Source organism: Staurois parvus, unplaced genomic scaffold (genome assembly GCF_062004578.1).
Source record: "Staurois parvus isolate SC_StPar_1 unplaced genomic scaffold, SC_StPar_1.0 ptg000576l, whole genome shotgun sequence".
Classification (NCBI taxonomy): Eukaryota; Metazoa; Chordata; class Amphibia; order Anura; family Ranidae; genus Staurois; species Staurois parvus.
The window spans coordinates 2,170,317-2,185,525 of record NW_028318372.1 but is presented as its reverse complement, the minus strand read 5'-3'; the positions used below and the strand labels follow the sequence as shown (position 1 = coordinate 2,185,525).

Here is a 15,209-nt window from a genome sequence, read left to right as displayed (position 1 = left end):
ATTTAAAGCAAACTCCCTCATCTATGCATGTCTCCATGCTTTGTTATGGTGAGAAATCACTTTGAAAAATACCCCCCTAGCATTTTTGTTCATGGCCATCTTGAGTAAGGGCAGATGATTCACTTGTGCAGTACAATATGTGTGGGCTGCCGGAACACTTTCACAAGGTTATGCAGACAGCAGGGTGTACTTAACTGAGACAGCCACTCTTCCAGATGGAAAAAAAAAAATCCATGAAGACTCCTGGGATGTATGACATCATTTTGGCCTAGGCCAGAAACCAGAAAGTAACTAAAGAAATTAAAAAAAAAAATTAAAAAGTTAAAACAAGTAAATATAATCTGTCTATTCTATGTACTGTTGCTAGCAGGATTAACCTCCCTAGCGGTATTCCCGAGTGTAGCTCGGGGTAAAATGTCAGTACCAAAAGCGGTAACCCCGAGCTACATTCGGGCTTACCATGCGGCGCTGCATAGGGAGTCCCTGCAGAGCTTACCTCGTCCTTCGCTCCCGCGATGTGTCCCCTGCAGCGTCCCCGGCCATCTCCTCTGGCCGATGCCGGCATCCGGCTTCTGTGTTCCGGTCCCTGTGACGTCGGGACGTACGGGCGGCGGCGGGAAATTTGAAAATTGTAAAAAATGTCATTTTTTTCCAAACAAATTTTACATAGCAAAACATTGCTGTTTCAACCCATTTCACATACATTTTGTCCCGAGTGCTTTGTCCTGTGCCCTGCCTGCATTTTTACTGTTCTTTCCGTCTGGAAACTGAGAAACGTCCATGGTGTCCAAAAAGTGTCCCTTTAGGTCAAAGGCGGGTTTAGACCGGCTAGAGAACAGCGATAGTAAATCAGAACCACTTGCAGAATTGAGTGATAATGATTCGTGGGGGAAATTCGTCATCAGACACTGAAAACGATTTTGCGACTTTGCTCAGCAATGCGCGAATTTGGCGCTCTATTTCAAATTTCAGTGTTTTTGGTTTGATTATATTATTGAATTAAATGTATTATAATTATTATATTATTTTTTATGATTATTTATTAAATTATAATTTATGATTTCGTGTTTCAAATTTTATCATACCCGGGATGTTTACTAGACTCTTGTTCGGACAGATTTCAGTGAGTTATTCCTAAATATTACAGGCCTACAATAAAAAAACTACATATTTCCATGCAAAATAATGGTACCGCTTTCAGCACCAAAAATCTGAAATAATCATACCGCCAGGGAGGTTAAACACTTGCCAAACGCAGAACGCGCCCTCATAGATCTCCGTGATCGCTGTGAGCTGATCACCGCAGCCTTTTATCACGCATCGGCAATTGTCAGAGGACGGATCGGCACCGATCATCAGGGCCTTGATGATCAGTGCCGCCCAAATGTGCCCAGCAGTGCCACCCACCAGTGCCCATCAGTGTTGCTCAGCAGTGCCGCCAGTCAGTGGCCAGCAGTGCCACCAGTCAGTGCCGCCTATCAGTGCCCATCATTGTTGCATATCAGTGCCGTCTATTAGTGCTCTTCGGTGCAGCCTCATCAATGCACATCAGTGAAATAAAAATTACCTGTTTGCAAAATTTTATAATAGAAACTAAGAAAACCTTTTATTTTCCAAATTTTTGGCTTTTTTTTGTTTATAGCGCAAAAGATAAAACACCCAGCGGCAATTAAATACCACCAGAAGAAAGCTTTGACAGCTGTTTGTGTGAAAAAATTATAAAAAATTGCATATGGGTACAGTGTTGCATGACCGTGCAATTGTCATTCAAAGTGCGACAGCGCTGAAAGCTGAAAATTGTCCTGGGCAGGAAAGGGGGTATAAGTGCCCAGTAGGCAAGTGGTTAAAAATGGTAAAAGTTAACGCTGATTAAAGAGAGCAAAGTTCCTCATCATGCAGACGTTTATTCTGCAGCTGCAGCGCAAATGCAATTGCAATAAACTTAGTGAACATACTCTCCTTTACTAAGCAGGTCACACATGCATGCATTTAGTTTTGCAAAGGTCTGCGAGAAAGTTTGTATTCAGGAGCTTATTGTCAATGTAATTAAAATGTGGTCAGGAACTTTCTGAAAATTGATTGCATGTCGGTAAAATCACTTTAAATTTTTAAAGAGACTTGTTACTTTCTCCATTTAGAAAGGTCTCTGCACATAGCTCGCTCGCTAGGCATGTATACTTACCCTGTTTATAAAAGTGCAGCGCTAAAAATGTGAATAATTTATAATATCTTAGTTGATAAATCAAAAAAAGGAACAAAGCAAAAAGAACACTGTGAAATTAATAAGTCCCAGTGCAAAAGGACACGGTCAAAAGTCCTTAAATGCAATCATATATCTTCAGTCACCAGGATGATCATGTATGTCCAAGTGCAGCACATATCACCACACTCAGTGTGAAATATCCTTAAGTGCAATCATATATCTTCAACTAATATGATGATCAGACATATTCAAGTGCTTCAGACCATCCTGAACTCAGCAGCTAGACTCATCCACCTCACCAACCGCTCCACCTCTGCCACCCCCCTCTGCCTATCCCTCCACTGGCTCAAATTCAAACTACTCACTCTGACCTACAAAGCCATTCACAACACTGCCCCTAACTACCTCACCAACCTGATTCCCAGGTACCACCCTACCCGTACCCTTCGCTCTTCACAGGACCTCCTTCTATCTTGCTCCCTGGTCTCCTCCTCCCACACACGACTGCAAGACTTCTCCAGGTCCACCCCCATCCTCTGGAACTCACTACCCCAATCCTTCAGACTGTCACCTTCCCTCCTCACCTTCAGGCACTCCCTGAACACCCACCTCTTCAGGCAAGCTTACCCCACCCTCACCTAACAGCCGTTCTCCTTCATTCCTCCTACCACTCCATTCCCCACAGCCACTTCCTCCTGTACCACTACCCCCTCCCTCCTAGATTGTAAGCTCGAAAGAGTAGGGCCCTCTAACCCCTCGTGTGCTGTTTGTAGTTGCTGTACTGTTTCATGTATTGTCCCCCCCTCTATTGTACAGCGCTGAGAAAACCCTTTGGCGCTATATAAACTCGATGTAATAATAATAATAATAATAACACGTGTCATCCCACTCAGTGCTCAAGGGAGGCTTACCAGATATATTTGACCATCATGTTATAGAGTGGTCAAATATGGCATATATATGATCAAATGGCAACCGCTCCAACCTCCCCCACAGCCTCCAAACGTGGATCAGACAGCGTTCATCCACTCCAAACGGATCAACGATGTCAAGCATGTAATGGGCATGTGCATAAAACAAAAAAACTTCTCATAATGTAAATTCCTTAGCAAAGTTTATTCAAACCAAAGTATTGCACTTACATGAAAAAGGATACAAAATAGAACTGTATAATGGCAAAAATCCATGTGTTTCCACTTCTAAGATGGCTACTGGCATGCGCGTGAGCATGCGTGGTGACGTACGCCCTAGCTCCAACCGACGCGTTTCGTCAGAAGTGACGTCACCAGAGATCAAGGGTTTACGTCCAGCACCATGCTTTTATAGGAGGATCGCGGAGAGAGGACCGGCTGTGATTGGTCACACTCACTTAATAGTATGGATGCCATGACACAGCTATAGACAAATCGGGCCATTAGAAACGTATGCAAATAACTCTCCATCGATATAAAGAAACCTTTATACGAAGGTACCAATATGAGATATTATTGGCACAGCCCCCTACCAGTATACAGATAAATGCAAACAATATAATTAGGACAATATGAAAATAAAACATCTCAACCCCCTAGAGGTGAGCAATGTAATTTAAATTAAAACCATCAAGCAGTAATATAACCCCAAGAGGTGAGCAGTGTAATTACAACTCCAAAGAGGTTTTGGTTGGAAATAAAGCATTTTACATATTAAAAAATGATGAGATAATATATGAATAAATCAAATAGCCTATAAAAGAACAGCTGGCCATCTCTACAACAAATCCAGACAAAATAAAAACATAAATTAATACCAATAAAATTAATTATTATTAATAAAACAATTCATGTCCCAATCAATGTTCAGGCCATATGGTACATAAGTCTTGAGGTTGTGTAGCCATTTGACCTCAGAAAGGGATATCTCTCTCTAAGCATTACCCCCTCTCCAATGGGGAATGTATTTATCTATGGCAAGAAAGGCAGTCCCTTCAGGGTTCTTATTATGAAAAAGGGCATAATGTTGTGAGACATTATGCCATTTAAAACCCTTCCTAATGCTCGCAATGTGCTCATTGAGGCGAATATGTAATTCCCTAGTAATACGCCCTAAGTATTGCTTCCTGCTGGGACAAATGAGCATATAAACTACATTCTTTGAGTGACAGGTGATAAAAGAATGAATGTCATAAGTCCTCAAAGTTTGAGCTGAGTGAAAATTCATAATCTTTCTATCTCTAAGCTTATTAATTTTACACATATTGCACTTCATACAGGGAATAAAAACCCTTATAATCATGAAAAAATGTCAGATGAATAGGGGGATCATAAATATTAGGAGCCACTCTATTCCTCAATGATAGAACCCCCCTAAAAATAATTGTAGGCTTTTCTGGCAAAATGGGATCTAGTAATCTGTTGTTTTTTAATACAGACCAATGTTGTTTTAATAATTTGTTTAACCTTGTCATGTTGTTCGGAAAAAGAAATAATAAGTGAAAAGCCCAAAGAGCTGGAATAAACAAGTGCTTTGGATCTCTCTATTAATAAAGAGTTCCTATCTTTGAAGGTCACTTCTGATATAATTATTTCCAGATTAGCATCATTGTAGCCCTTTTTCTATAAATTTGGATTTGAGGAATTTGGCCTGTTTCAAAAAATCTTGTGTACGAGTACAATTACACCTCAGACGCAAAAATTGACTCCTTGATACAAAGGCCAGCCACAAAGGATGATGGCAACTCCCCCTCGGTATCAGGATATTCCTATCAGTGGACTTAAAAAGTAATAATGGTATCATTCTGTATATTAATTTTAAGGTCAAAGAATGTCAATTCATTGGCACTTGCCTCATGAGAATGGGATATACCCCTATCATTTTCATTAAGATGGTCTATATAAGAGCTTAAGGACTCCAAATCACACTGCCAAATCAAGCTTACGTCATCGATGTAACGTTTCCACACTATGTGTTTCGGTCTCTTATCTTTAAACACTATGTCCCTCTCCCACATGGCCATAAACAAATTGGCCATGGTGGGGGCAAATTTGGCCCCCATGGCTACACCCTTACACTGTAAATAATAAGAGCCACCAAGCCAAAAGTAATTGTGGCTCAGATAATTCTAACAGGCGTAGGATAAATTCCTTCTGCTCAGATGGAATGATGGTACAAATAATGATGTACTGCCTCCAGCCCATGTTGATGGGACATAACCATATACAATGATGCCACATCAGCCGTGGCTAGAATATAACCTGGCTTCCATTGTAATTCCACCAAAATATTAATTACATTTCTAGTATCTTTCAAGTAAGCCGGAGTATCAAGCACCAACGGTTGTAAATAATAATCAATAGATTTCCAAGCTCGGGATGTGACAGAATCTATCCTGCTAATAATGGGCCTACTAGGGGGCTGAATCTTAGGCAAACTATACATCACTGGCACCCTACGAGCTAAGGGTACCAGGAATGCTCTGTTTTATTTAAAATTCCATCCTTAAAACTTAAATCAACCAGAATTTTAAGATCTTTCTTATACTTAAGTGTAGGATTATGTGCTAGTTTTGAATATGTTTCTGTATCTGCCAATATTCTAGACATTTTCATGTTATAATCGTCCATATCCATGATGACTATATTCTTCCTAGCACATAATTGATCAATGCCCAACCTAATAGCCTTCTGCGGTTTAATATGTCTAAACTTTAACTTATCAAGATCCTTTAAGACCAAATCTTTAAATACGAGTAATGGAGGTAGACAAATTATTTGAGGGGTTAAATAAAGAGACATTGGACAAATTAGACTGTGTAACCTGAGACACAATCTCTCTAGAATCTTGTATGGGATTTGACATCAAATACCTGTTAACATTTTAATTTACGTACATATTTCTGCACATCTATGAACGTCTGGAATTTATTGAGATTGCATTTTTGGGGGGGGGGGGGGATTTCAATCCTTTACTTAGAGTGGCATCCTCCTCTCGTGAGAGGGTCACCCTACTAGGATTAAAAATACCATTACTTATCACATCCTTCATCTTTTGGGACTGAACCCTCCTCCCCCCTCTGGTCCTTCTCTTACGTCCATTACTCTTTTTGTGCCATATCCCATAGCACTGTGAAAATCCTGATGATTAATATGTTGTTCCTGTCCCTGCCCTTTTTCATAATAAGAACCCTGAAGGGACTGCCTTTCTTGCCATAGATAAATACATTGCCCATTGGAGAGGGGGTAATGCTTAGAAAGAGATATCCCGTTCTGAGGTCAAGTGGATATACAACCTCAAGACTTGTGTACCATATGGCCTGAACATTGATTGGGACATTAATTGTTTTATTAATAATAATTACTTTTATTGGTATTTATGTTTTTATTTTGTCTGGCTCTGTTGTAGAGATGGCCAGCTGTTCTTTTATAGGCTATTTGATTTATTCATATATTATCGCATCATTTTTTAATATGTAAAATGCTTTATTTCCAACCAAAACCTCTTTGGAGTTGTAATTACACTGCTCACCTCTTGGGGGTATATTCCTGCTTGATGGTTTTATTTTAAATTACATTGCTCACCTCTAGGGGGTTGAGATGTTTTATTTTCATATTGTCCTAATTATATTGTTTGCATTTATCTGTTTACTGGTAGGGGGCTGTGCCAATAATATCTCATATTGGTACCTTCGTATAAAGGTTTCTGTATACTGATGGAGCGTTATTTGCATACGTTTCTATTGGCCCTATTTGTCTATAGCTGTGTCGTGGCATCCTTACTATTTAGTGAGTGTGACCAATCACAGCCGGTCCTCTCTCTGTGATCCTCCTATAAAAGCGTGGTGACGGATGTGCGCCATTGATCCGAGATGGCGTCACTTCTGACGAAACGCGTCGCAGCTAGAGTGTACGTCACCACGCATGTGTGCGCACACCCGCGGCCATCAAAGAAGTAGGAAAACGTGTTGTTTGGCCATTATACAGTCCTGTTTTGTATCTTCTTTCATGTAAAAGCAATACTTTGGTTTGAATAAACTTTCCTAAGGATTTTACACTATGGGAAGTTTTTTTGTTTTATCCGTTTGGAGTGGGTGAACGCTGTCTGATCCATGTTTGGAGGCTGTGGGGGAGGTTGGAGCGATTGCCATTTGATCATATAAATGCCATATTTGACCACTCTATAACATGATGGTCAAATTTATCTGGTAAGCATCCCTTGAGCACTGAGTTGGGTGACACGTGTTGCACTTGAATATGTCTGATCATCATATTAATTGAAGATATATGATTGCACTTAAGGATATTTCACACTGAGCGGGGTGATATGTGCTGCACTTGGACATACATGATCATCCTGCATACATGATTGCACAGTGTCCTTTTGCATTGGAACCTGTTCATTTCACACTGTTCTTTTTGTTTTGTTCCTTTTTTTGATTTATCAACTAAGATATTATATATTATTCACATTTTTAGTGTTGCACTTTTATATATATGCTTTGTATTCTCTGTATCAGGATATAGTGCTGGCAGCTTATGCTTGTATGAACCAGCGAAGATTCTGATGCCACTTTACACATGTATACCTCCCCAGCCACCCCCCCCCTCACTGAGTCCTGGAACTGCCGGAGTCTTCCTAAGTAAAGTGTGGCTTCTGTTTATGGGGCAGCGCATGGTCTCCCCTATGTCACAGTGTTCAGGCTAAAGTGACCCATTGCTAGGCGGAACATTGAAGGGTACCAAGACTTCCCACTCTCCGAGCTTCAGCACTGGAGCTTGTGCTGGCTGGAAGGCTTTGAGGGAGTGTGGCTTGGTAAATATACAGTATATGCCTGTGGCTGGAGGGCTGTGCACAGAATGAGCAAATTGAATGAGCAAAGTGAAAGTGTCTCTCTAAGTAATGATTAAACTAGATGGATGTGTGTCTTATTTCAAACTAACTATGTAACTGATCAGTTTTTCCATACTCTGTAAGATCTGCATGAAAATAAAATAGTTGTATTACTTAACACACCACATTGGTAATGAAGAAAACAGTGTTGCAAAATCGCCATGTGGAATCATACACTATATTGCTAAAAGTAGTGGGACGCCTGCCTTTACACACACATGAACTTTAATGGTATCCCAGTCTTAGTCCATAGAGTTTAATATTGAGTTGGCCCCGCCCTTTGCAGCTATAACAGCTTCAACTCTTCTGGGAAGGTCGTCCACAAGATTCAGGAGGGTGTCTATGGGAAGGTTTGACCATTCTTCCAGAAGCACATTTGTGAGGTCAGGGACTGATGTCGGACGAGAAGACCTGAAGCGCAGTCTTCACTGTAATTCATCCCAAAGGTGTTCTATGGGGTTGAGGTCAGGACTCTGTGCAGGTCAGTCAAGTTCCTCCACCCCAAACTGGCTCATCCATGTCTTTATGTACCTTGCTTTGTGCACTGGTGTGTAGTCATGTTGGAACAGGAAGGGGCTGTCCCCAAACTGTTCCCACAAAGTTGGGAGCATGAAATTGTCCAAACTTTCTTGGTATACTGACGCCTTAAGAGTTCCCTTCACTGGAACTAAGGGGCGAAGCCCAACCCCTGAAAAACAACCCCACACCATAATCCCCCCTGCACCAAACTTTACACTTGGCACAATGCAGTCAGGCAAGTACCATTCTCCTGGCAACCACTAAACCCAGACACGGCCATCGGATTGCCAGACAGAGAAGTGCTATTTGTCACTCCAGACAACACGTCTCCACTGCTCTAGAGTCCAGTGGCCATGTGCTTTACACCACTGCATCCGATGCTTTGCATTGCACTTGGTGATGTAAGGCTTGGGTGCAGCTGCTCAGCCATAGAAACCCATTCCATGAAGCTCTCTACGCACTGTTGTTGTGCTAATCTGAAGGCCACATGAAGTTTGGAGGTCTTTAGCTATTGACCCTGCAGACAGTTTGCGACTTTTGTGTACTGTGCGCTTCAGCATGTGCTGACCCCGCTCTGTCATTTTATGTGGCCTACCACTTCGTGGCTGACTAGCTTATGCTCCCAGTTGCTTCCACTTTGTTATAATACCACTAACAGCTGACCATATTTAGTAGCCAGGAAATGTCACGGATGGACTTATTGCACAGGTGGCAATCTACCACGGTACCACGCTTTGAATCCACTGATCTCCTGAGAGTGACCCATTCTTTCACAAATGTTTGTAGAAGCAGTCTGCATGCCTAGGGGCTTAATTTTATACACCTGTGTCCATGGAACATCTGAATCCAATGATTTGGAGGGGTGCCTCAATACTTTTGGCAATATAGTGTATATTGGCAGGCATGTTTGCTGATACAGAAAGATATCGATAAAAATATTATAGCAAAGTTGAACTTCAGTTTTGTTAAGCAAAAAAAAAAATAGACGCTTCTAGGTATACCACATTACTTTATAGGAATTGTAGCAAAATGTTCACTACAGATCCAGAGCGGGCGGAAAGCAAGGCCAAGTCTACAAAATGGGATGTTTTGAAAAGTGATTTTACCCTCTTTGTTATGCAGCAATAGAGCGCAACATAGGCGGATTTGCCTTACTTTATCAATTTGATAAGTAAAACAATTTGTGAATTGTTTGTTTAGCCTAGGCTGCCCTATATGTGTCCATGCACTCTGGGCAACTGAAAAAATGCCAGAACCTCTGGCATTTAAAAGAGGTGTTAAAAACGTTCATATTGCACACACGTTTATGCACATTTGCATTTTTAAGTGTTTTTTTTCCCCAAAACATTCCCCTCTTCTCCATTTTTCACTATAATCAATTTACATTTTTTACAGTTTACACTTGAAAACGCAGAATGTGCCTAAATGCCAGGTTTACACGCATCAAGTGTTTTTTTCTGTACAAAAGCTCCTGTCAAAAATGCGCTTGTGTTTTTTTTTTTTCTTCAGCCTGGGAACTCTCCTCTTCATATATGCCTGTAAATGCCCAGACATGCATGGACCCGTAGGCTAACATTTGGGGGAGATTTACTAAAACTGGTTCAATTAAGCTATAACAAAAAAAAACCTGGAAGGTGATTGGTTTCTATGCAGAGTTGCACTATACCGTGTTAGTAAGTACCCCCCACCTAGTTGTTTCTACAGGCTGAAAGAAAAAGAAAAAAATGCCAATTGCCCATATAAGCAACATTTTTTTATGTCCAGTGTGCATCAGGCTTATGAGTATTTAAAATCTAACGGTTAAGTCCGGGTTCACATATATACGGTGCGGCATATCGCATGTGATTCGCACAGGAAATGCACTGCATTCCTTTGCAAATCACATGCGATTTGTGTGCGGTGCGATTGGAGCCATACATTTTGTATGGCTGTAATCGTACCTCACCCGCACCAAAAACGTGCAGGACCCTTTTTTGGGTCCGCCCTAGAAACAGATTGCATGGGTATTCACACCTATGCGATTCGATTCTGCCCATCGCACCGCGTTTTGCGGACCGCTTTCGGGGTGTTGTTAACATAACATACACACCCGCAGTGGCTTGCACGAATTCTGATGCGGTGCGGAATTCGCACTGAAAATGCTGCGAATTCCGCACCGCATCAGTGTGAAACAGGGCTAAAGGATAAGTTCACCTTTTAGACAAAAATGATAAATGCACTTTTTTTGCAGGTAAAAAAATGTGCATTTATTATTTTTGTCTACAGGAGCCTGGAAAGCATTGCACCAGCGATCAGTAGATCTCTGATGCCATGAAGGTCTCCTGCAGATCTGTTAGAATATCTGCTTGCCGTATGGGATGTTCAAGCATGAAGATATTCTGACAGGGAGCTTCAGTGAACTACCACAACGCTCCACAGCGCCGTGGTAGTTCATTGAAAACTACAAGCCCAAAGCTGCTAAGGCTGTCGGGACTTGCAGTTCATTCATTCACAAAAGTCTGTGAAGGAATGATGTGGCCATGTAGGCCGCGCTGTTTTCAAATTTGAAAGATAGTACGGGGAGAAGTCTCCTCTGTCAGTGGGAGGGGTGCAGCGGCTGCAGTTATGGGAATATGTTACATGTTCCACCCTAAAAATGGGTTGAACATGTAACATGTTCCCAAAGGTGAATTTGTTTAACTTACTGGCAGAATTGCTAGGTAAAAATAAAGAGAAGAAAGCATGATAAAATAAAACAAATAGACATTTCTTTTGTTTTTGGATTTAGATATTCTTTAACTCTGAGTCATCAGTACATATTTTTGTTTTTGCAGGAGCTGGAGCGAGTTACATCTCTGCAGACGAGTCTTCAACTTGCTGCTGTTATTTGTGCTAATGGAAGGAGGTAAGAGGGAGAACACGTACAGTGGATATGTGTGGGCATACGTGGGTGTGTGTCTATAAACTGATCACCCTTGTACATTGTTCTTCATCATCATCTTCTACCCACTTGGGAGGTGAAGGTTGGAGCAACACAGCCTAGAAATGAAATATTGCTGGGAACATCTGTATACTCTGACTGACAGAGATGCTTGGATCTGTGGTATGATTGGGAAAAACTGGAGATATCTGACAAGTGGCCATGCGCAATTAAAGAATTACATATTCTTAACAAGCAGTAAATGAGATTTATAAAAGCCTTCATTAACCTATCTAGCTGCAGGCATGGTGATGTAATTCATCCTCAGAGTTTGCAAACGTTCATGTTAATTTTCTACTCCCTTTCTTCATGTGAAGATGTACGCCTAGGTTAATTCCTCTGGAGGTAGACCAACGGTACTTCAGAGCTCACAGTGTCTTTCTGACACTTTTAACAGCATGAGAGTATAAGGTGAAGAGCTGGCAACACGTTCTTCCAAAAAAAGCACTTTATTAATAAAGGGTACAGTGTGCAAGTTACAACAGCTTATGCATTTCGGTAGAAAAAAAAACATGGCTATAAGGGTTTTTTACTGAAACGTGAAAGCTGCTGTAACTTGCACACTGTACCCTTTAATTATAAAGTACTTTTTTGGGAGAACGTGTTGCCAGCTCTTCATCTTATACTCTCATGCCTTGTCTTCATTGACTTCAGATTTCTAATATCTAATGTACCACAGAGAAGGTGCACAGGGAGAGGGAAAGAGAGCAGAGTGCGAGGCCAGACCAGAACAACTTCACTGCTTCTCCTGTGAACTTTGAGGATGAATTTCTGCAGAGTGGATGTAACTATAGAGGTTCATTTAGGGCTTGTTATAACACTTATTTACTATTTGTTAAAAATATGTAAATACTTAATTGTCCGTAGCTTGGCCACAGGTTCCCCTGTCCCCATGCAAGCTGTTATCTTTTTATTCTTTCTTTTTAAAATTGTTAGTATGTTAAAACACCTACTGGCTTCATGAATTTCTCTTCTTTTCCATTGGTGAGATGTGTTCACCATGCTATACAACAGTTGCACCCTTTACAAAAGCAAATGGAGACACAGACCCTTTATAAACATGTAAATAAACATAGGCCTTGTGATTCTTTGGGGTGCAGTGTGCCTGGTGGGGGTCTTCCAGAGGTTACATACATTCATCTTTATGTACACTATATGGTCAAGTATTAGTAGAAACCTAGCCATCACACCTATATGAGCTTGTGGGACATCCCATGCCATATCCATAGGCGTTAATATGGAATTGACCCTTCTTTATGCTATAACAGCATACAAGTCTTTCCAGAGGTGTTTGGAGTGTGTCTGTGGGAATTTGTGCCCATTCAGTCAAAAGAGAATTTGTGAGATCAGGTACTAATGTTGGATGGAGACTTGGCTCACAATCAGCTTTCCATTTCATCCCAAAGTTGTTCAGTAGAATTGCGGTCACACCAAACTCTTCAGATCATGGCTAGCTTTGTGCACAGAGGCACAGTCCTCCTGGAACAGGAAAGAGCCTTCCCTTGCCACAAATGCCTTTGTCATCTGAACTCAGTAATATTGAGGGGCGTCTGCTTACTTTTGGCCGCATAGTGTGTGCCTACTTTTGGCTGCATATTGGGTGCCTACTTTTGGCCGCATATTTTGTGCCTACTTTTGGCCGCATATTGTGTGCCTACTTTTGGCTGCATATTGTGTGCCTACTTTTGGCCGCATATTTTGTGCCTACTTTTGGCCGCATAGTGTGTGCCTACTTTTGGCTGCATAGTGTGTGCCTACTTTTGGCCGCATATTTTGTGCCTACTTTTGGCCGCATAGTGTGTGCCTACTTTTGGCTGCATAGTGTGTGCCTACCTTTGGCCGCATAGTGTGTGCCTACTTTTGGCCGCATATTTTGTGCCTACTTTTGGCCGCATAGTGTGTGCCTACTTTTGGCCGCATAGTGTGTGCCTACCTTTGGCCGCATAGTGTGTGCCTACTTTTGGCCGCATAGTGTGTGCCTACTTTTGGCCGCATAGTGTGTGCCTACTTTTGGCCGCATAGTGTGTGCCTACTTTTGGCCGCATAGTGTGTGCCTACTTTTGGCCGCATAGTGTGTGCCTACTTTTGGCCGCATAGTGTGTGCCTACTTTTGGCCGCATAGTGTGTGCCTACTTTTGGCCGCATAGTGTGTGCCTACTTTTGGCCGCATAGTGTGTGCCTACTTTTGGCCGCATAGTGTGTGCCTACTTTTGGCCGCATAGTGTGTGCCTACCTTTGGCCGCATAGTGTGTGCCTACTTTTGGCCACATATTTTCTGCCTACTTTTGGCCGCATAGTGTGTGCCTACTTTTGGCCGCATAGTGTGTGCCTACTTTTGGCCGCATAGTGTGTGCCTACTTTTGGCCACATATTTTCTGCCTACTTTTGGCCGCATAGTGTGTGCCTACTTTTGGCCGCATAGTGTGTGCCTACCTTTGGCCGCATAGTGTGTGCCTACTTTTGGCCGCATAGTGTGTGCCTACCTTTGGCCGCATAGTGTGTGCCTACCTTTGGCCGCATAGTGTGTGCCTACCTTTGGCCGCATAGTGTGTGCCTACCTTTGGCCGCATAGTGTGTGCCTACCTTTGGCCGCATAGTGTGTGCCTACTTTTGGCCGCATAGTGTGTGCCTACCTTTGGCCGCATAGTGTGTGCCTACTTTTGGCCGCATAGTGTGTGCCTACTTTTGGCCGCATAGTGTGTGCCTACTTTTGGCCGCATAGTGTGTGCCTACTTTTGGCCGCATAGTGTGTGCCTACTTTTGGCCGCATAGTGTGTGCCTACTTTTGGCCGCATAGTGTGTGCCTACTTTTGGCCGCATAGTGTGTGCCTACTTTTGGCCGCATAGTGTGTGCCTACTTTTGGCCGCATAGTGTGTGCCTACTTTTGGCCGCATAGTGTGTGCCTACTTTTGGCCGCATACCGTGTGCCTACTTTCGGCCGCATAGCGTGTGCCTACTTTTGGCCGCATAGCGTGTGCCTACTTTTGGCTGCATAGTGTATGCACAGTACTTTTGGGGTCAATAGTTCACTAATTGACCATCTGTATGTGTGGACTAGCTCATGGATTTTTTTCTCAGACTAACCAAAGGACCCGGGATGTAATTAGGTTCATTTGTGTATGCTTTTTGGGCTTCTGTAAAGTAAATTTGGTATGTTGCGTTATATGTCCATGGTGGGGGGGGGGGGGGGAGGGAAGGTTGTGGTCAGAGCACTTTTTGGCGCTGTTTTTTGTGCTTTTTGTTTTTTATGTAAAATCAATAAACAGGAGAAAAAAATTCCAATACTTTTTTTTTTTGTAAGGTCTTTTCTATATATGTGGAGACTCCTTTTTTCTAGGTTCTGTTTCTCTCTGTCACTCATAGAAACCAGTCAGACTCTCCAATTCATTTTCCCAGTTCCGCAACTTTTAATTGTTCAGCCCTCTGACCTCATGTCCCTGCCATATGCTACAGTCACTTGATGTGAAAGGGAAGAACCAGTGAGAGCAAGGGGTGGGGGGGGGGCAGGAGTTCGACACTCCAGTAAGTGTTGATTGATCATAGAACTTCAGGGTACCAGTTCTCTGCCATGGAAAAGCTTTGTGGACTGTACCTTTGTTCTCTCTTAAAAAAAGAAAAAAAAAGTTGCTACTGGTATGACGTATGTGCTGTGGAGCTTCAGC

The 15,209-nt window shown here is 42.2% G+C and overlaps 1 protein-coding gene across 1 annotated transcript in view; it reads left to right on the top strand.

Moving 5' to 3' along the window:
• Positions 1-15,209, top strand: part of VPS50 (VPS50 subunit of EARP/GARPII complex) — a 308,344-nt gene that overhangs the window by 94,968 nt on the left and 198,167 nt on the right. Inside the window, exon 6 of the mRNA XM_089692114.1 lies at positions 11,401-11,471. Within this exon, the coding sequence (XP_089548240.1) occupies positions 11,401-11,471 (71 nt within the window). The remainder of the gene's footprint in view (positions 1-11,400; positions 11,472-15,209) is intronic.